The sequence below is a fragment of the Stenella coeruleoalba genome (assembly GCF_951394435.1).
Source record: "Stenella coeruleoalba genome assembly, chromosome: X".
In the NCBI taxonomy this organism is placed as follows: domain Eukaryota; kingdom Metazoa; phylum Chordata; class Mammalia; order Artiodactyla; family Delphinidae; genus Stenella; species Stenella coeruleoalba.
Window position 1 is genome coordinate 96,097,409 of NC_137152.1, and position 21,507 is coordinate 96,118,915.

The 21,507-nt window shown below is 37.7% G+C and overlaps 1 protein-coding gene across 5 annotated transcripts in view; it reads left to right on the forward strand.

The window, feature by feature from the left end:
• The window catches only part of DOCK11 (dedicator of cytokinesis 11), a 189,445-nt gene that overhangs the window by 161,426 nt on the left and 6,512 nt on the right, over positions 1 to 21,507 (forward strand). For all 5 annotated transcript variants that reach the window (XM_079910668.1, XM_079910672.1, XM_079910670.1 and 2 more), the window contains 7 exons: positions 599 to 705; positions 8,392 to 8,514; positions 11,873 to 11,986; positions 12,514 to 12,660; positions 20,113 to 20,323; positions 20,694 to 20,884; positions 21,326 to 21,426. In XM_079910668.1, coding sequence (XP_079766794.1) covers positions 599 to 705; positions 8,392 to 8,514; positions 11,873 to 11,986; positions 12,514 to 12,660; positions 20,113 to 20,323; positions 20,694 to 20,884; positions 21,326 to 21,426 — 994 coding nt within the window. The remainder of the gene's footprint in view (positions 1 to 598; positions 706 to 8,391; positions 8,515 to 11,872; positions 11,987 to 12,513; positions 12,661 to 20,112; positions 20,324 to 20,693; positions 20,885 to 21,325; positions 21,427 to 21,507) is intronic.

Below are 21,507 nucleotides of genomic sequence, written 5' to 3' on the forward strand. Positions count from 1 at the left end.
TGTCTGAAATCACACAATTAATGATCGAGTTGGGTCTATCTAACTCCAAAAGCTCTGGTTCTCCCAGCGCCCTATCCTGTTTCTCTAAGGATGCTTCATCCCTGGCATCTGTTTTATTTCTTGCCTCTCTTTACAAGTCCTAGGCTAGGCTAACAACCCACTTTTCCAATTCTCCAGTGAAGTGAGGAGCTAGAGATGACTACAAAAGCTCATTCGATGTTTACCTGAAAAGTACATGCTCTCTTTGTTTAGGTGACAGACCATAAACGTACACAGGATCAAAGTGTTAATAACAATTTTTAGATCACATTAGGAAAACATTTACTATAGTAGCCATTGAAGATGATGCATAGTCAGAGAATGAAACTTATTTGTAAGTAACTTGAGCTCACCATTTGGTAAAAAGACTGGTAGGATGTATAGTAGGTAGAAATAATTTGTAAAATTCTTTTTTTGTAACTGAAAATTGCACGTATGACTTTGATCCTCACAAAAATATGTGTTTGTTTTTAAGGGTAACTAATCCCTGTAAGGCTATCTGTTATTTACAAAACACTTTTTAAAAATAAATTTACTTCACTGGTTTTTATTCACACAGAGTTATTCCCTAGTGGATGTTCAGCCTTCAAGAAAATTACTCCCAATATAGATGAAGAAGGAGCAATGAAAGAAGATGCTGGAATGATGGACGTCCATTATAGTGAAGTAAGACTCCAAGGCCTGCCTTGCCAGTTATATAAATTTAACTTCTTAAAATTTATTTACATTAAAAAATTATTACAGCTAAAAAAAAATTATGACAGCTAACTTAATTTGGAAGGTAACGAAGGGTTGATGAACTGTAAGCATTAAAACTGCCCAGGGAAAAGATGTCCCTGTGTGGAATGTGGAGCCCTATCTCTGGAACTGTTCTTATTGTCTGGTTTTAGAAATGTACCATGTATCTTCCTCAGATCACCTTCCCAGTAACCAGATCACCGTCAACATACTTTGGAGAAATCTCCGTAAAAAGTATAGCTAACGATGTAACAGCTAAGGAGAGGATGCTTACAAGCATTTTAAAGATGGAAAATTTCTGCTCCAAGCTTCATATGGGTAGCAAACAGCTTCGGTTGTCAATCACTCAACAAATATTTGTTGAGCACTGACTTATGAGCAAGGCTTTGGACTTGGTGATACAGAAGCTATAAAATAATTAGATATGGCTGATCCCTGACCTTACGTCTACCTAAAGAGATAATACACCTGCTCGAAATGGAGAAAAGCAAGACAGTGCCATTTGAATAATACAGACAGTATGTTCCATGCAGAGTTGAAGGTGAGAGATGCCTTTGAGCTGAGGTAGAACAGAGGACAGTTAGGCTTAGAGAGAGGTTTGAAGCGTGAAGACACCCTGAAGGCATTTTAGCAGAGGGAGGATAACGGGGACAAAAGTTAAGAGGTGGGAAAGTATAAGGTATGTTTGGGGGCACAGTGAATGGATCATTTTGGCTAAGCCATTGGGTTCACATAGAGAAGAGTAGTAGTTGAGGTCAGGTTTTGGGAAACTTTGAATGTCTGGACTTCATTGATTAGAATGTTGAGTTGCTGTCAAAGGTTTTTGAGCAGGATAATGACAAGATGAAAGCAAGGAAGAGGAAAGGTTAATTTGGCGGTTATGTGGGAAATGTATTAGAGGTAGATGGATAGGGGCTGGAGGCAGAATCTGGAGGGCGGGCTGCCCTAAGAGTCCAGATGTGAAGCAGCCAGGTCTAAACCCAGGTAGTGACAGGTTCAGGAAACACTGTGAAGAAAAGAGGAAGACTTGCTGGCTGGGGGAGAAGAGTCAAAGGTAGTGCTAAGATTTCAGGTTTGGATATTATAGAAAAATGATGGATGGATGATTTTACAGGGAAGATGATGAAATCAGCTTTTGATGGGTGTTGAATTTGGAGTAGAAGGTTATTGAAATGGAAATAACATCAGGCCAGTAGAAATTCAGAACTGAATCTAAAGAGAGAGATCAGGGTTGGAGAGCCACATCTGGAAGTCGTAGCTGTGTGAGAACCAAAGCACACTGACGATGGGAGATAATACAGCAAGCGAAGACCAGAGAACCAAGGACTGAAGCACATTGATGTTTACAATTAAGGAATGTGAAGACCAAAGAAAGAAAGAAACAACAAAAGTGGAGAGATTTAAGGGGTTGCAACCCCACAGAAATAAATTTTTTTAACATTATATTAAGAAACATAAGAAGCAGCCAGGTTAAAGTGGCAGAGACATGTTTTATACTTTATGATTTGTTTTTTAAAATATTTTAATTTTTAAAATTTATTTATTTTTGGCTGCTTTGGGTCTTCTTTGCTGCGTGTGGGGTTTCTCTAGTTGCAGCAAGTGGGGGCTACTCTTCCTTGGAGTGTGCAGGCTTCTCATTGCAGCGGCTTCTCTTGTTGCAGAGCACGGGCTCTAGGCGTGCAAGCTTCAGTAGTCGTGGCACGCAGGCTCAGTAGTTGTGGCTCGCGGGCTCTAGAGCGCAGGCTCAGTCGTTGTGGCGCACGGGCTTAGTTGCTCTGCGTTATGTGGGATCTTCCCGGACCAGGGCTCGAACCCGTGTCCCCTGCATTGGCAGGTGGATTCTTAACCACTGCGCCACCAGGGAAGTCCTGTTTTTTAGAAAATATAAGCAATCTCAAGGTAGCTCTAGTTCGTTTAGCTAAAATGATATATGCCTAGAAGCTTTACCTGCTACTTCTATATGGGTCTCTCTCCTCATCAATAAAATAAAGGTGATAATACTATCCTGGTCACTTCACAACAAATGTGAAGGCTCTTTATAAGTCATTAGGTGCTACATAAATGTCAGACTTTATCACTGACCAACTTGATAGTAAGGTTTCCTTTTACCTCCAGAACCTAGAAGAGTAGATACTTAAAACATCCTTGTGGAATTAATTAATCATAACAGAGAATCGAGATACTTGAATTTTAATCCCAGTTCATTGCTTGACTGTGAAGCCTTGGGTAAGTTAATTCACTTTTTGGGTTTTTAGTTAGACTTCAGTGATTTTCATCTAAGACCCCCAGTTTGTGCGGGCTAGCAGCAGAAAGATTCACGGGAGTTTGTGGGAGATAAATGTTTTAACACAACTGAAGTTACATCCTTTTTTCCAAACAGCAGCTTCAACTTAGTCATAAAAATGGCCTTGCACCTGACCCTTTTTTATACTCTCAAGGAGAGTGGTCATATTTCTTATTAGTCAAGAACTGTAATCAGTTTTTTATGTAAACACATTTGTTGGAACTCTTGTGTTCTACGGTAATAATTTATACATGCTTTTCATTTGATGTATACAGATAGAATCACGTTCTCCGTAGTGCCATTTTATGTTTCAGTTTATGTAATAGGGCTTCTTCCTCGTGCTCTAGCCAATGGAAAATAACCGCCACCGATTTACAAGTTTTATTGAAACGAAAAATACAAATTGTTGTTCATTTAGTGCCTTATTTAAATAGGTTAGTTAAACCAATAATACTTTAATTGGTTTTGAAAACTGCATTTCTGACTTCTGATTTGCAATCGTTTTTAAAGATATAATTAGCATACAGTAAAATTCACACATCTTAAGTGGACAGCTTGATGAATTTCCACAGTTGTACACACCCATATAAATTACCACCAGAAACAAGAAAGAGAACGTGTCCATTCCCCCAGAAAGTTCCATTGTGCCCATTTCCAGTTAGTCTCCCCACCCCCACTCTCTGATTTCTATCATTATAGATTAGTTTTGCCATATTTTGGTGTCATAAAATGGAATCATTCAGTATGTACCCTTCTGTATCTGCCTACTTTCGCTTAACATAATGTTTTTGAGATACACCCATATTGCCGAGTATATCAGAAGTTCTTTTTCATTGCTAAATATTCCATTATATCAATGTAAGATTTTTAAATCCATTCTCCTGCTGATGGATTTTAGATTGTTTCCAGTTTGGGATTGTTATGAATATAAGGCTGCTTTAAGCATTCTTATCTATGACCTTTTGTGGACATATGCTTTCATTTTTCTTAGGTAAATACCTAGGAGTGAAACTGCTGGATCCTGGGGAAGTTACATATTTAACTTCATAAAAAATACCCAGAGTTTTTCAAAGTGGTTGGACCATTTTATATTCCTGCCAGCAATGAATAAGAGTTTCAGCTGCTTCACTTCCTCACCAGCATTTGATGTTGCTAATCTTTTTTTATATTTTTACCATTCTGTTAGACATGAATTGGTACCTCACTGTGTTTTTCACTTGTATTTCCCTAATGACTAATGGTGTTGAGCACTTTTTATGTGCTCCTTTGTCTTTCATATATCTTCTTTTGTGGAATGTTTGTTCAAGTCTTTTGCCCATTTTTAGAAATTGCATTATTTTTGTTGTTGTTGACTTAGGGGAGTTCTTTCTATATTCTGGATATAAGTCCATTGTCAAATATATTTGCTGCAGATTTATTTACCAGTCTTTATTTATTTTCTTAATTGAGTCTTTTATTGAGCAGAAAGTTTTGGTTTTGATGAAGTTCAATTTACCGTTTTTTTGATCGTTTGTTTTTGCGTTGTGTGTTTGGTCTGAGAAATCTTTGCTTACCTCAAGACTGAAGATACTGCCTTATATTTTCTTCTATAAACTTTGTTTCTGAGTTCTATGTTTAGGCTGATAATCTATCTAGAATTCATTTTTGAGCATGGAATGAGATAGAGGTCAAGGTTCATTTTTTTCTTTTTTTCTTAAATTAATTAATTTATTTTTGGCTGTGTTGGGTCTTTGTTGCTGCGCGCTGGCTTTCTCTAGGTTGCAGCGAGCGGGGACTACTCTTCGTTGGAGTGTGCAGGCTTCTCACTGCGGTGGCTTCTCTTGTTGCGGAGCATGGGCTCTAGGCACGTGGGCTTCAGTAGTTGTGGCACACGGGCTCAGTAGTTGTGGCTTGTGGGCTCTAGAGCACAGGCTCAGTAGTTGTGGCACACGGGCTTAGTTGCTCCGCGGCATGTGGGATCTTCCCGGACCAGGGATCGAACCCGTGTTGTCCCCTGCATTGGCCGGCGGATTCTTAACCACTGAGCCACCAGGGAAGTCCCAAGGTTCATTTTTTTCTAAACAGTTATTTTACATGGTCCACACCATTTGGGGAAAAATAAAACTTTTACCCCCACTGAATTGCTTTGGCGCCTTAGTCAAATTTCAGTTCTTTATATGTCTGTGGTCTATTTCTAGACTCTGTTTTGTTCCACTGATCTATTTGTCCATCTTGATACCAATATCACACTGTCTTGATTACTATAACTTTATAAGTCTTGGAATCGGGTAGTGTTAGCCCTCCAACTGTATTCTTTTTCAAAGTCATTTTGGCTCTTCTGTATCCTTTGAATTTCCATGCAGAATTTCGAATCATTTTTTCTGTTTCCTCAAAATAGCCTGCTGGAAGCTTTGTAGAGATTTTGTGACATTTATATATCACTATATGGAGAATGGAGAGCTTAACAATACTGAGTCTTTCAGTCAGGTCTTATTTAGTTTGTCTTTAATTTCTCCCAGCAATATTTTGTGATTTTTCAGGGTAGAAGTCTTTTCCTGGGTATATATTGTTAGATAATGGATGTTCTGATGCTACTGGAAATAGTATTGCTTGATTTTTTAATCTTAGTTTTCAATTTGTTGTTGCTAGTATATAGAAATACAGTGATTTTGTGTGTTGATCTTATAATCTGTAACCTTGCTAAATCTGCTTATTAGTTTTAGTAGTTTGTATATTCCTTAGGGTTTTCTACATACACAATCATGTCATCTGCACAGAAAGACAGTTTTACATTTGCAAATCTCTGTGCTCTCGCTCTCTCTCTCTCTCTGTCTCTGTCTCTGTCTCTGTCTCTGTCTCTGTCTCGCCTTATTACACTGGCTAGGACCTTCAGCATAATGTTGAATAGAAGTGGTAAGAGCAGACATTCTTGACTTGTTCCCAAATTTAGGAGAAGAGTGTTCAGCCTATAGGTTTTGGGGTTTTAGTAGATGCTCTTTATCAGATTGAGAAAGGTCTCTTCTATTCCCTGTTTCCTGGGGATTCTTTTCTAACATCATGAAGCGGTGTTGAGTTTTTTCAAATGCTTTTTCTGCATCTATTGCTTGAGATCACATTTTTCTCTTTTGTTCCGTTTACATGGTTCATTCTGTTTACACTGGATTTATTCCTAATTGTAAACCAACTTTACATCCCTGGGACAAACATTACTAGTTTGTAATAGATTTTTAACTCCCCCAAAGTTCCTCCTTCCCACTGTTGATAGAAATTTTAATTTGGCTATTAAATGTTAATATATAGATTATTTTTTCAAGTAGCAGCCTTTAATGAACATCTACTATGTACTGCCGCCATACTAGTGACTGAAGAAACCAATATAATACATTGTCCCTACTCTTGAAGAGTCACAGCCTATTTGGAAAGTCAGATACATAGATAACAGACAAGTATAGTGATAAATGTCCACCCAATGAATTATCAGAGTAAGAAAAAAAGGTGTCTTGTGTCTTGCTACTCTTTGTTAATCAGGAGAAGAATCCTGGCAGAGGTGATACCTAAGCTTTCTTAAAGGGTTAACTAAGTGAAAGGGATTAAAGGACAAGAGGGTACAGAATGGACAAAGGCACAAAGTTAAGACAACACCATGGTGCTTCAGAGGAACTACCAGTAGCTCATCGTTGTTTAAGCATCAAGTACCAGGCTGAGCATGATGCATGATGATATTATAAAAGTATCAGCCAGATCACTGCAAGGCTTGTGTGCCAAATGAAAGAGCTTGTCCTTAGTTCTGCGAATGATGGGAGCCATCATGAGATTTTAAGAAGGGAAGAAGGATGTGGTCTGGTTTGCATTTTAATCAGAACCCTATGGCATATTTGTGGAGGATAGATTTGAAAGTGCCAAGGCTGGAAGATCAGTTAGAAAACAATAATGAGGTCTTGAACCTTAGCAATGAGAGCAGAAATGGAGAAGAAGGGTCAGACTTGAGAAATATTTAGGAAGTAAAACTGGCAGAACTTGGTGATGGACTGATTAGAGGATAAGTAAAGCAAGAGAGTGTATTAGTTTCCTAGGGTTGCCATAACAAGGTACAGAAACTGGATGGTTTAAAACAACAGAATTTTATTGTCTCACAGTTCTAGAGTCCAGAAGTCTGAAATCAAGGTGTCAGCAGGGCCATGTTCCCTCTGAGACTCTGGGTAGAAGCCTTCCTTGCCTCTTCCTAGCTTCTGGCGGTAGCTGTCGATCTTTGGCGTTCCCTGGCTCGTGGCTCCGTTACTCCAGTCTCTGCCTCTGTAGTCACATGGTGTTCTCCCTGCATATCTCTGTCATATTGGAGTAAGGGCTCACCCTACTCCAGTATGACTTCACCTCCACTAATCATATCTGCAATGACCCTATTTCCAAATAAGGTCACATTCTGAGGTACTGGGAGTTAGGGCTTCAACTTATCTTTTTGAGGGGCACAGTTCAACCCATAACAAAGGGTAAAGTCAAAACTGCCCTTAGTTTTCTAGCTAAGAGTTTATAGGGTGTGACCCCTGGCTAGGTAGGAAACACAAGTGAAAGAGCTAGTTTAGGAAGAAGAGGAATTCAAAATTGTCTAGAGGACATACAGGAAGAGCCGTTTTAGCAGTCAGTTTTATAGGTCTGAAGTTCATCTCTTTAAGATAGAAACAAACTGTTAAGATTTACGGATAGCATGAGTAATTGGCTTCATCTTTTTATTGTTGAGAACATGACACGATGGTTGTTTTATAGCGGCTGTTATTATAGCAAGGTCAGAGATCTCTATCTTGAGGTGGTATGATACTGTCATTCCCACTCATTTTAGAACCAACAGTGAGGAAGGAAGCACTGTTGACCAAAATCACATCATTTTAATAAACACCTTTGTCACTGATGCAACAGCTTGAAAACTGCCAGATTATCTTAAGACTCTATTAATTGTGTTTAAATATAATTTCAATATAAAGGAAAAATAATGGACATTTATAGACTGTTAGACATTTAAACATCCTCAGTTTGGAACAATGTATCCCCTTTTAAAAATACTTCTTCTCAGTGTGTTACCATTTGTAAGTACAGTTAACATCTTTATTATGTGATAAACAAAGTAAATAGTAGTTTACTATTGTCAATATTAATTTCATACTTTTAAGAATGGTTTCAATTTCAAATACTTCAAGTATGTGATTTAGAAAAATATAGTCACACAACTACACTCCTTCTGTGCATTTCATTAACTTTAGTACATTCTATTCTCTATTAACTTGAAATGGTTCAAAATATATTTGCCCAGAGCTCTAAAACTATCTCAAATTCCTGATTGCATTTTTCTCTCAATGCAGGAAGTTTTGCTGGAGTTGCTAGAACAATGTGTGGATGGCTTATGGAAAGCAGAACGTTATGAAGTAATTTCTGAAATTTCCAAGTTGATCATTCCAATTTATGAGAAACGTCGAGAATTCGAGGTAGGTAATTTAAACATTTGCATCATTGGCCTATATGTTTTATTTTGGTCTTAAGTTACTATCCTTAAAAAATGCTAGGAGGCCCTAAAATTACAATCCTACCTCATATTCACATAAATTTTCCAAATGAAATTAAGGACCAAACATTTGATATAAATTGAAATTTACATTATACCAGTGGTTCGCAAAACATTTTTATCTAGCAATCTCTCCTCCTCCACTCATGGCAGAAAACAGTCAATGTTGTCTTCACTAAACCTTCACTAAAAAAAGCTGTTGGATTTCCATGTAGCCCAGGAAGAGTGATAGGCATGATTCTATTCTTTGCAATTTGACGGTGAGACTAAAGGTGCTGGCAGATGACAGTAGGGGAGATAATAGTAATAGTAATAACCCTATTGTGAGGAGTTTTTCCAATTTAGTCTGCCAGATAAAGCTGTGGATAAAGGGTAGTTAATAAAGAATAGTAGTATAATGAGCAGCTGTTGCCACCAGCACTGAACAAGATTTTTTTTTTTTTTTTTTTTTTTTTTGCGGTACGCGGGCCTCTCACTGTTGTGGCCTCTCCCGTTGCGGAGCACAGGCTCCGCACGCACAGGCTCAGCGGCCATGGCTCACGGGCCCAGCTGCTCCGCGGCATGCGGGATCTTCCCGGACCGGGGCACGAACCTGCGTCCCCTGCATCGGCAGGCGGACTCTCAACCACTGCGCCACCAGGGAAGCCCAGGAATTTTTTATATTCAAGTCTCTAAGTCCATATCATAATTTTATACCCTTACTATGCTGGGAAGGGATGATTTAGGATTCAAGCCATTTTTTTTTAAAGCAAAGCAGTTTATCCTTAAATATAGCAAGTAGTCTTTCATTGTTGAAGAAGTTTCCAAGAGTGAAAACATACATTTAATATCATCTGTGTAGTGTTCTAATCTCTGTTCCAAACTGGCTCTGATCAAACTCACCTTTTCTTCCTAGGTTCTGGGTCTTTCTCTCTTTGCCGTGCTTTTGGTGTGTATGGGGCATGCCTGAAAAATCATAGCGGAGTTCAAGTGATTATATTAAAAAGCAAGAGTTAAATAATTAAATCTAAGTCATACAGATGACAAAGAATAGCCTATGAGACACGACAAGAATTGGCATTGAGCTTTCTTTCAAAGCATTACATCCTAAGAACCTTTGTAAACGTTTCAAAATACCCACTCTCTTACTCTTAGGTTGAAGACCAGGGAACATTTTGCTACTCAATTGACTAATAGGGAAAAAAGAAAAATAGATCTTCCCTGCACATTAAAGGAAGCAACATGTTCTATAGGGGAACTACTCCTATTCCCTTGTAGGGGTGCAAGGGTCTGTATAGATCCCTTAGTGTTCTGCATGAGATGAAGTAATTTTTCAGTGTATCTTTATGGGATGGGCTGAAAAGTGTCAGAGGTGGCAGCCATAAAGGTAAGGAAAACTTCCCTCAAATTGAGCTCAACTGCAGAAAATAATATAGGAAGAATTTTAGACAAAGAATGTCTGCTTCTGTGCTCCCCTTTTTTTACTGAAGTGAAATTCACTAACATACAATTGACCATATTCTAGTGTGCAATTCAGTGGCATTTAGTGCGTTCTTAATGTTACGCTCTCACCACCTCTCTCTAGTTTCAAAACATTTTTATCACCGCAGAAAAAGACTCCATATCCTTTAGTAATCACTCTCCACCCTATGCCCCACCCTCTGGAAACCACTAACCTGCCTTCCGTCTATGGATTTGCCTGTTCTGGATGTGTCATAAAAACAAATTAATACAACATGTGACCTTTTGTTTCTGGCTTCTTTCACTTAGCATAATATTTAGAGATTCATCCAGGTTGTAGCATGTATCAGAACTTCATTCCTTTTTATGGCTGAATGATATTTCATGGTATGGATATACCACAATTTGTTTATCCATTTGGGTTGTTTCCACATTTTGGCTATCATGAATAGTGCTGTTGTAAGCAGTTAGTATAAGTTTCTGTATGGGTATGTTTTCTTTTTTTATATCTAAATTTATTTTATTTATTTATTTTTTGGCTGCATTGGGTCTTTGTTGCTGCATGCGGGCTTTCTCTAGTTGCGGCGAGCGGGGGCTACTCTTTGTTGCGGTGCGCGGGCTACTCACTGCGGTGGCTTCTCTTGTTGTGGAACATGGGCTCCATGCCTGCGGGCTTCAGTAGTTGTGGCACGTGGGCTCAGTAGTTGTGGCTCGCGGGCTCTAGAGCACAGGCTCAGTAGTTGTGGCACGGGGGCTTAGTTGCTCCGCGGCATGTGGGATCTTCCCAGACCAGGGCACGAACCCGTGTCCTCCGCATTGGCAGGTGGATTCTTAACCACTACGCCACCAGGGAAGCCCTGGGTGTGTTTTCATTTATCTTGGATATATACCTGAGAGGGGAATTGCAGGGTCATAGGGTAACTCCATTTATAACTTTTGAGTAACCACCAGATTGTTTTCCCTTTTACACTCCCACCAGCAGGGTACACATTCCACATCCTGATCAACACTTATTTTTGGTTTCTTATTACAGCCATCCTAGTGGCTGTGAAGTGGGGTCACATTGTGGTTTTGATTTGTATTTCCTAATGACCAGTGATTTTGAACATCTTTTCATGTCCTTGTTGGCCGTTTATATATATTCTTTGGAGAAATGTCTATTCAAGTCCTTTGCTCACTTTTAAATTAGGTTTTTGTCTTTTTGTTGTTGAATTGTGGGAGTTCTTTATATTTTCTGGATATGAAAACTTATCTGTGGTTTACAAATATTTTCTCCTGTTCTGTAGGTTGTCTTTTCACATTCTTGATAATGTTCTTAGCACAGCGTGCTCCCTTTTTCTGGATGTGTAGAAGAATATATTCTTTGAAAATGTCTGTGAACTTGTATAAAAGGAATCCACCCTCAGGCTTATACTATTATTTTTCTGTCTGCATTTCATTTTCTTCTCCAAAATTGTTCACATGGATTGTTTATTCTCATCTCCACCTAAGAGCTCAAGCAAAGCATTTTGCTTATCTTTCAGTTAAAATAATTCAGACATAAGAAAAAAGTAGTCAATAACACAGTATTTTTAAATTATACACTACCATTGAGATATGAATGAAATGAAACATGATATTTAGAAATACAGTGTTATTTGACCATTTTAAGCTCTACCCTATGACCTAAAGTTGTTAAGGAGTTTTGTCTAATAATGACCATGGGGGAGGGGAGTGTGAATGACCCCACCAAAACCGTTTTGCAAAGGAAATAGTGTTGCTTTTTTTTTCCTGTGCATTTATCTTAGACATTTACTAACTAACCAGAAGACAAAGCTGTTTCGTTTATTCTCATTTTTCAGAAACTTACTCAAGTTTATAGAACTCTTCATGGAGCTTACACAAAAATTTTGGAGGTTATGCACACAAAGAAAAGACTTTTAGGCACTTTCTTCAGAGTTGCCTTTTATGGCCAAGTAAGTATACTTTAGTTCATAAAGTTGTTTTCCTTTTTAAACATTCACCTTTGAATGATTACTGTAGCAGCAGTTATTGGTTCTAGGATTCTGTCTAGATAGAGCACCTGTCACAACAGCAGGAAGCCTCGTTTGTAAGTGTAAAGTTCACTTTGGTTCCCATATCTAAATCCACTAGGTCAGAGAACAACATATAAGATTTGAATGTTTCCTTCAGTTTCATTTTTTGTTAAGCTTCTTAAATGTATATCTAATATCTAGCACTGAAAGATTTGCAATAAAAATCAGGTAAGTATGCAGGCGATGAAAAAATCGAGTGTGGAAATCTTCAGGCCAATAATATGCTCACATGACTGTGAGTTTGAAAATTCTCATTTATTTCAGTTAAAATATATGCATGTGACTTTTAGTACTATTATTTAAAATCTATTTCAAATACATTATTGCTAATTATTTAGTAGATTTTCTCTAAGTGCTTTGTTTGCTCATATTATTTATAAATTGTCATATGTTTAACTTTATAATAGTCTTTTTTTGAAGAAGAGGATGGGAAGGAGTACATCTATAAAGAGCCAAAGCTCACCGGCCTCTCGGAGATTTCCCTGAGACTTGTTAAACTTTATGGTGAAAAATTTGGTACAGAGAATGTCAAAATAATTCAGGATTCAGACAAGGTAACATATTTATTGGTTCCAGGTGTGGTACGTTGCTTCTGACTTTTTCCTTTTTTAGCTAGTGGAGGAGAGGCATGGGAAATAGAGCCTTTCCAGATCGTGAAAGAAAGGACAGGGGCTTTGGAATCAGAAAGAAGGATTCAAATCTCCATTCTCTGCCACTTGCTAGCTGTGTGACCATGGGGAAGTTACTTAACCTCTCTGTGCCTCGTTCTCGTTAGTAAAATGAAGTTAATAATAGTGCCTTCCTCATGGAGTTGTTGTACGGATTAAATGAGTTAATATATGGAAAGTGATTAGCGTTCCTGGTATGTAAAAAAGCATTCACTAAAAATAATAGAAGCTGGCACGCTCAGTAAAGGTTAGCTATTATTGTGAATGCTGTTGGGCATCATGATTGTCAATTTCATGCTTTATGATTAAAATCATCTTAGGACACACATTTTACTCTAAGATATCCTTAGTTCACTAGTTACATTCGCAGTGATGTAGGTTTAGGAGAGATGCCTTGGGCCTTGATCTAAAGATTATCCATCCCACTAGCCCTGCCAAGGCAAGGATGAGAAAGGTTCCAGCAAGAGAGGCTCTTTCCTAGTAGTGCATAGTTCCCTATAGACAGAATCGCGGGAAGGCACAATAGGAATGCCTGACTGTCCTTAGTTACCATGGGTATGTACAGGATGAGAGCTGACTTTTCAGGTAGGAAGGATCTATACAGTGCAGGATCTGTAGACCCCAGAAACATTTACTGCGTGACTATGATGTGCATGGTGCTACGCAAAGCACTCGATAGCTAACAGGCAGCATTGCCGGAGCGAAAAGCCCGTGGCAATAGTAAAGACACTTCATTTTCTACTATGAAAATGATCTCTTCACTTTGTAAACTTACCTATATCTCATGGAGATGATTTTATCTTACACATATGCCTTCGACATTTAAAAACAGACGTGCTGATAGGTTCAAAATTCATGAATATTTGGCAGAACCTCTCTACTTCTGATCCGTTTCACTATTTTGTGTTGTTTTATTGAATTAAGGCAACAGAAAATTTTATCTCCTTATAGCCAGAAAGTTTTAGGCTTGCTGCCATACTACTGATACTATAAATGGAAAGTTAATAGAAAGCCAGGCTTGCAGAATAACATGCGGTTTCCTACTTTCTTCTGCCTCCGAAAACCTGGCCAACAAGCACTAATGACAAAACACCATCAGGCAGCTGGATTCCTGACATGATTTTTATGCACAATATTTTAGTCATTCTTCATAGGCAACAGATATAATAAGCAGTTGCTACTTTTAAAATCCTTATTTCTTTCTTAATGTGTGAAATTGAAAATTAAAAACACTCTTTTACTTGCCAAAGAACAAAATCTGCTTAAGGGCACAAACAATGTGAAAAACGGTTGGGCAGTATTTTCGAGTATTTTAAATGTATCTTTCCTTGGACCCAATAATTTCACATTTAACATTTTATCTTGTAGATAGATATACACACATAAAGATGTATGTTTAAAGGTGTTTATTGCTGCAAAGTTTATATAACAAAAACCTGGAAACAATCTAATATCCACATGGTTAAGGAAGTGGTACTACCCCCATATAATGGATATAGTATCCTAAGCATTAAAAAACTGATGAGTATTGATATACCTATCAAGATATATTATTGAGAGAAAAAAGGTGAGGCACAGAACATTATGGATAGGATGATTACATTTGTGAAAATTGATATTCACATATACTCACTTGTTTATGCTTAGGAAATTTCTGGAATGATACATACAAAATTGTTAACCATGGTTATCCCTGAGGAGAGAGACTAGAGTCTTATGTGGGAAGAAAGACTTTTTTTTACTTTTCATATATACCCTCATGTACTGTTTGAATGTTTACCATATACATAGTTTATTTTATAAGGTCAAAATCAGTCTTGACCTCTCTTTTATTTTCCTTCTATGTCTTGTCTTAGCCAGATAATTAACCTCACCTGAGTTTCTCTGGAGAAATCTAGCTTTTTAATGGGAAAGAAAAGAAAGGATTTCTAGATTTAGGCTTTTAGATTTTTATGTAATAACAAGTAGAATGGGTTTGGAGAAGTTTTAAAAGTTGCTAAGAAACTTTCCCTTGTCTATGGTCCTGTATATGTGGAGGGAAAAAGAAAAGGATGTAGGGACTGTTTCTTGGGAGGTTTTTGTTGTTTTTTTGGTTTGTTTCAATTTTTCCTAAGCTAAACACAAAAAGGCCTGACTATGATAAATTGCAAGGATATTGACAGCGCCACCAACACCCAAGGCACAAGTCAAATTTAGTTGGGAGAACACTGAAAGAAGAGGGCCCTGGGAATCAGCTGGAGTTAATGGAGACACTGCAGCATAGCTTCTTAACATGGAATTTAGACTCTTTATGAAATGGTCTGTAACTATTATAATTTTATATCTCTGAGATAGAACCATTCTCCTTTCCTGTGGTCCCCTTCCTCCATAGAATAGGCTTAGTGCGATCAAGAGTACCCACTCTTACAATGTCAAATACTGCTTGTGGATGTACGAATTGTCATCTTTTCTGTAGGGTAGTTGGGTAGTATGTATCAAAATTCCCAAAACCATGTAAATCTTTTAACTAAGCAACTTCTCATCTAAAAATTTTTCCTAAGGAATAAATCAGAAGAAAATATACACAGTTTTAAATACAAGGATGTTGATTGGAGCATTATTTATAATAGCAAAATGTTGGAAAACAACCTGAGTCTATTAATGAGGGACTGATCTAATAAATCATGTTTATCCATATCCATCCATTAAAAGTCATGTCAATGACTATAATATAGAACTGTGATAACTATCTTTTTTATTGTGGTAAAATACACATAACATTTATATGTTAACCATTTTTAAGTGTACGATTCAGTGGTGCTTCCAACGCCATGTTGGGTAGAAGTGGTGAAATGGGCATCCTTGCCTTGTTCCTCATCTTAGAGGAAAAGCTTTCAGCCTTTCACCATTGAATGTGATGTTTGCTATAGGTTTTTCACAGTGGCCCTTGATCAGATTGTAGACATTTCCTTCTATTCCTACTTTATTGAGTGTTTTTATTATGAAAGCGTGTTGAATTTTGTCAAATGCTTTTTCTGCGTCGATTGAGATGATCATGTGGTTTTTTTTCCCCCTTCATTCTGTTAATGCAGTGTATCAATATCACATTGATCAATTTTCATATGTTGAACCATCCTTGCATTCCAGGAATAAATCCCACTTGGTCATCATGTACAGTCCTTTTAATATGCTGCTAAATTCAGTTTGCTAGTATTCTTTTGAGAGCTTTTGCATCAGTGTTCATAAGGGATATTGGTCTGTAGTCTTCTTGTGCTGTCTTTGTCTGGCTTTGGTAATCAGAGTATTGCTGACCTCATGGAATAAGTTAGGGAGTGTTTCTTTCTCTTCACTGTTTTGGAAAATTTTGAGAACACTTGGTGTTAGTTCTCCTTTAAATATTTGAGAGACTTCACCAGTGAAGATACCAAGTCCAGAGCTTCTCTCTGTCAGGAGATTTTTTATTACTGATTGAGTTTCCTTACTAAAGATCTGTTCGGATTTCCCTATTTCTTCATGGTTTAGTCTTGGTAGGCTTTGTGTTTCTAGGAATTTGTTCATTTCACATTTCATCTAGGTTTTCTAATTTGTTGGCATATACTCGCTCATAGTACTCTCTTATAATCCTTCTTATTTCTGTAGGATTGGTAGTAATGTCCTCATTTTCATTTCTGATTTTAGTAATTTGAGTGTTCTCTCTTTTTTTCTGTTCTATTTCGTTAAAGGGTTGTCAATCTTGTTGATCTTTTCAAAGAGCCAACTTTTGGTTTCATCGATTTTCTGTGTTATTTTTCTATTCTCTATTTCATTTATCTGTGCTCTAGTCTTTATTATTTCCTTCCTTCTGCTAGCTTTGAGTTTAGTTGTTCTTCTCTTTCTAGTTCCTTAAGTTGTAAAATTAGGTTGTTGATTTGAGACCTTTCCTGTTTTTTAATGTGAAATGTTAGAGCTATAAATTCCCCCTCCCACCCCGTAGCACTGCTTTTGCTGTGTCCCATAAGTTTGGGTATGTTGTGATTTCATTTTCATTAATACCTAAGTATTTTCTAATTTCCCTTGTGATTTCTTCTTCGATCCATTGATTTCTTCAAAGACTATGTTGTTTAATTTCCACCAATTTGTGAAGTTTCCAATTTTACTTCTGTTACTGAGTTCTAACTTCATCCCATTGTGTTCAGAGAAGATACTTTGTATGATATCTGTCTTTATAAACCTATCGAGACTTATTTGTGGCTTAACATATAGTCTATCCTGGAAAATGTCCCATGTGCACTTGAGAAGAATGTGTATTCTATTGTTGGGTAGAGTTTTCTATATATGTCTGTTAGGTCTAGTTAGATCATTGTGTTATTCAAGTCATCTATTTCCTTACTTACCTTCTGCTTGGGTGTTCTATCCAGTAATAAGAGTGAGCTATTAAAGTCTCCAACTATTATTGTAGAACTATTTATTATTTCTCCCTTCAGGTCTATCGATTTTTGCGTCATATATTTTGATGATCTGTTATTAGGTGTGTAGATGTTTATAATTGTTTTATCTTCTTGCTGTATTGAACGTTTTATCAATATATAACGTCCTCCTTTGTCTCTTGTAACCTTTTTAAATTTAAAGTCTATTTTTTCCAATATTAGTATCTTTACCCCTGCTCTCTTTTGATTACTATTTGGATGGGATATCTTTTTCCATTCTTTCACATTCAGCCTTTGTGTGTCTTTGGAGCTAAAGTGAGTCTCTTATAGACAGCATATAGTTGGATCATGTTTGGTTTTTTTTATTCCATTCTCCCAATCTCTGTCTTTTGTTTACAGAAGTTAACCCATTTATATTTAAATTAATTACTAATTATTAAGGAGGGACTTTACTGCTGTCATTCTGCTCTGTTTTCTATGTGTCTCATAGCTTTTTTGTCTCTCATTTCCTGCATTACTATCTTCTTTTGCGTTCAGTTGATTTTTTTGGCAGTGGTTTTTGTTTTAGTTTTTAAATCACATCCTCTCTCTCTCTCTAAATTTTATTTATTTTTGGCTGCGTTGGGTCTTCATTGCTGTACACGGGCTTTTCTCTAGTTGCGGTGTGCGGGCTTTCCTTGCAGTGGCTTCTCTTGTTGCGGAGCATGGGCTCTAGGCACACGGGCTTCAGTAGTTGCAGCACACGGGCTTAGTATTTGTGGCATGTGGGCTGTAGGGCACACAGGCTTCAGTAGTTGTGGCACGCGGGCCATAGAGTGCAGGCTCAGTAGTTGTGGTGCACATGCTTAGTTGTTCCACAGCATGTGGGATCTTCTTGGACCAGGGCTCGAACCCGTGTTCCCTGCATTGGCAGGTGGATTCTTAACCACCGCGCAACCAGGGAAGTCGTCCCTCTCCCTCACTTTTAAGGACAGTTTTGCCAGATACAGGATTCTTGGTTGATAGATTTTTTTTTCCTTTGGCACTTTGAATATCAGTCCACTGCCTTCTGGCCTCCAAAGTTTCTGATGAGAAATCTGATAATCTTATTGAGGATCCCTTGTGTGTGACAAGTCATTCATCTCTTGCTTCTTTCAAAATTCTCTTTGGCTTTTGACATTCTGATTTTAATATGTCTCAGTGTGGGTCTCTTTGAGTTACCCTTCTTGGAGTTTGTTGAGCTTCCTGTCTTTCATCAGATTTGGGAAGTTTTCACCCATTATTTCTTCAGATATTCTCTCTGTCCTTTTCTCTGTCTTTTCTCCTTCAAGGACTCCCACAATGGGTATGTCCGTCTGCTGGATGATGTTCCACGGGTTCCTTAAGGCTCTGTCGCTCTTCTTCAGTTTTTTTTTCCTTTGTGTTACTCTGATTGATAATTTCCATTGTCCTATCTTCAAGTTTACTGACTATTACTTCTGCCTGCTGAAATTTGCCTTTGAATCCCTCTGGTGAATTTTCATTTCAGTTATTATGTTTTTCAGCTCTGAAAAAAATTTTTGGTTTCTTTTTAGATTTTCTACCTCTTTATTGATATTGACATTTTGTTCATACATCATTTTCTTGACTTTTTCCGTAACTTCCTTTAGTTCTTTTAGCATGAAGACTGTTGTTTTAAAGTCTTTTTCTAGGAGATCTGCTGCCAGGTCTTTTTCAGGGACAGTTTCTATTGGTTTATTTTTCTCGTTTGAATGGGCCATACTCTCCTGTTTCTTTGTATGCCTTGTGATTCTTTTTTTGTTGAAAACTGGACATTTGAATTTGATAACATGATCACTCTGGAAATCAGATTCTCTCTCTGTCCCAGAGTTTGCTGGGTTTTGGTTTTGTTTTTAATTGTTGTAAGCTGTCTCTGTGCCAGGGATAAGCCTGAGGTGTAAACCTGGGGACTTACCAGGTCTTTCCTTAGCCTGTGCCTTCCCCTGAGCATGTGCAGTGACTTTCTAGTTTCCTTCATATATGCAGTTGCTTTGGAACGCCCTAGTCTCCAGTGTCTGGCTCCCAAGAGGGGAAAGAGAGGAAAATGAAGGGAGGAGGGGGAGAAAAGTTACCGGTCCTTTAAATACCCTGGAAGTCACTTCAGCCAGAGGGGGAGGGCCTTGCAACAATGGGAAGAGGTGCTACAGTAATGGCCTGCAGCCTCTTTGACTGCCCCCCTGTGATCAGAAGCAGCAATCAGATCCCCAGTATTTGGAAGACAGGGTCCATCTTGTTCATCCTGACTCCCGCAAGCTGTCCAAGAACATGTGCACCGCTGCCTGCCATGGTACTTGAGGGGTGAGGTGCAGATAGCGGCCATTGTGCCAAGAGCTAAAATAGACCAAAATCAAAATTAAGGTAATTTCCTGTCCAGGTCCTCCCCTGGAAGTTGCAAGTCTTCAATAGACTCCAGAGTTCCAAAATATTTACGTCGGATAGATTCTGCCAGTGTAACTGTTGTCCCTGTAGGAAGATAGATTTCTGGTGCTCTGCCGTCTTCTCCGAATCCTCTCTATAATATATATTTTATAGAGGTGGAATTCAGATGTGCAGTTAAGCCACTTCAATATATTTTTAGGAAATCAGATTATAAAACGATGTTCAGCAGGATCTCAGGTTCGTAAATACATGTGCATAGAAAAGAGACTGGAAGGAAATATATGAAAATGTGAATAATGGTCATTGCTGAGTGGTAGCATTACAGTTTCTATCTTCTGCCTACGTTTCTGTAATCTCCAAATAGGTTTCTGTAACTTCTTAATAATCAGAAGGAAACAATCCTTGAAAAAAGAGCGAAGACCTCTTCCAGGTGTGTATTCAACTCACAGTGTATTCAGCGACAGTGGTCCTCAGTTGATTTCAGAGGAGTTCGTAGCTTACCTGTACCCCCTTTTCCTATATATTGAATAAAAAACAAAACTTTCTTACCTTACAGGTAAATGTCAAAGAGCTTGATCCCAAATATGCTCATATCCAAGTCACTTATGTGAAGCCCTACTTTGATGACAAAGAACTCACAGAAAGAAAAACTGAGTTTGAAAGAAACCATAATATCAACAGATTTGTTTTTGAGGCTCCTTATACATTATCAGGCAAAAAGCAAGGCTGTATAGAAGAACAGTGCAAACGCCGTACGATCTTGACTAGTAAGTGGGACTTGGCATAACTTCTTTGTTTGACATGGTCATTTTTTGATGCACACAAGCAGCAGCTGGTCAGCAGGAAAATGTAACTGAAATTTTAATCATTCATTGTTCTGCTGTTCAGTCACTAGCTTGCACAAACATGGCTACGTTATAAACCATTGGTTTCCCGTATGTAATTCATGATTGCTCTGAGTCATCTCATAAAGAGAATTTCTCCCTCAATCCTGAAGTAATAAGGCGCCTATCTGGTCCCTAAGGTATTTTCCAGACAAAGCATGGGGAGAATTAAGCACAATAGATTTTTTTCTTTAATTTGCCTGTTTGATTTACTATCTTAAAAACTCATTTGTTCAACCTTAACATTTAATAGCTTCAAACTCGTTTCCATATGTGAAGAAGAGGATCCCTATAAACTATGAACAGCAGATTAATTTAAAGCCAATTGATGTTGCTACTGATGAAATAAAAGATAAAACTGCAGAGCTGCAGAAGCTTTGCTCTTCTGCTGACGTGGACATGATTCAGCTCCAACTTAAATTGCAGGGCTGTGTTTCAGTGCAGGTATGTTGGTTGCTAAACATGTATTAAATGTATCTTGACGTTCCTCTTGCTTTCATAAGGGCAAAGAGCAAGCATTAATTGTAATTGTCTGTTATACTCTTACTGAGTGCAAAAACCTGTACATTTTTGATTAAGTTAATAAAGAAATTATGTTCAATTTCCATAAATTTTGTGTTATGTCAGGGAACTTTAACATAAATCCCTCTGACTATAGCCAAGCCCTATATTTACATATCAGAAATCATTAACTAACTTATTAGAATATTACCTTTGCAGATGATTTGCTTTAATCTTTTTCAAATAAATTTATAGTAAGAATAGTAAATATGTTTCTCAGATGTGGATTTTTAACATACTGGTTTTCTTTAAAAAGAGAATTGTAAAAATTACGTTTTGGTTGTATTCTAACAGCTCTCTCATTTTTCTCTTTTTGTAATTTAGGTAAATGCAGGTCCGTTAGCATATGCAAGGGCTTTCTTAAATGACAGTCAAGCTAGCAAGTATCCACCTAAGAAAGTAAATGAGTTGAAAGACATGTTTAGGTAAGTGCTTTGTAGTTTTCAGATTATTCTTCTATTCTTTTACTCCATTTTCTTCTTAAAAGAAACCAAAATATTCACCAA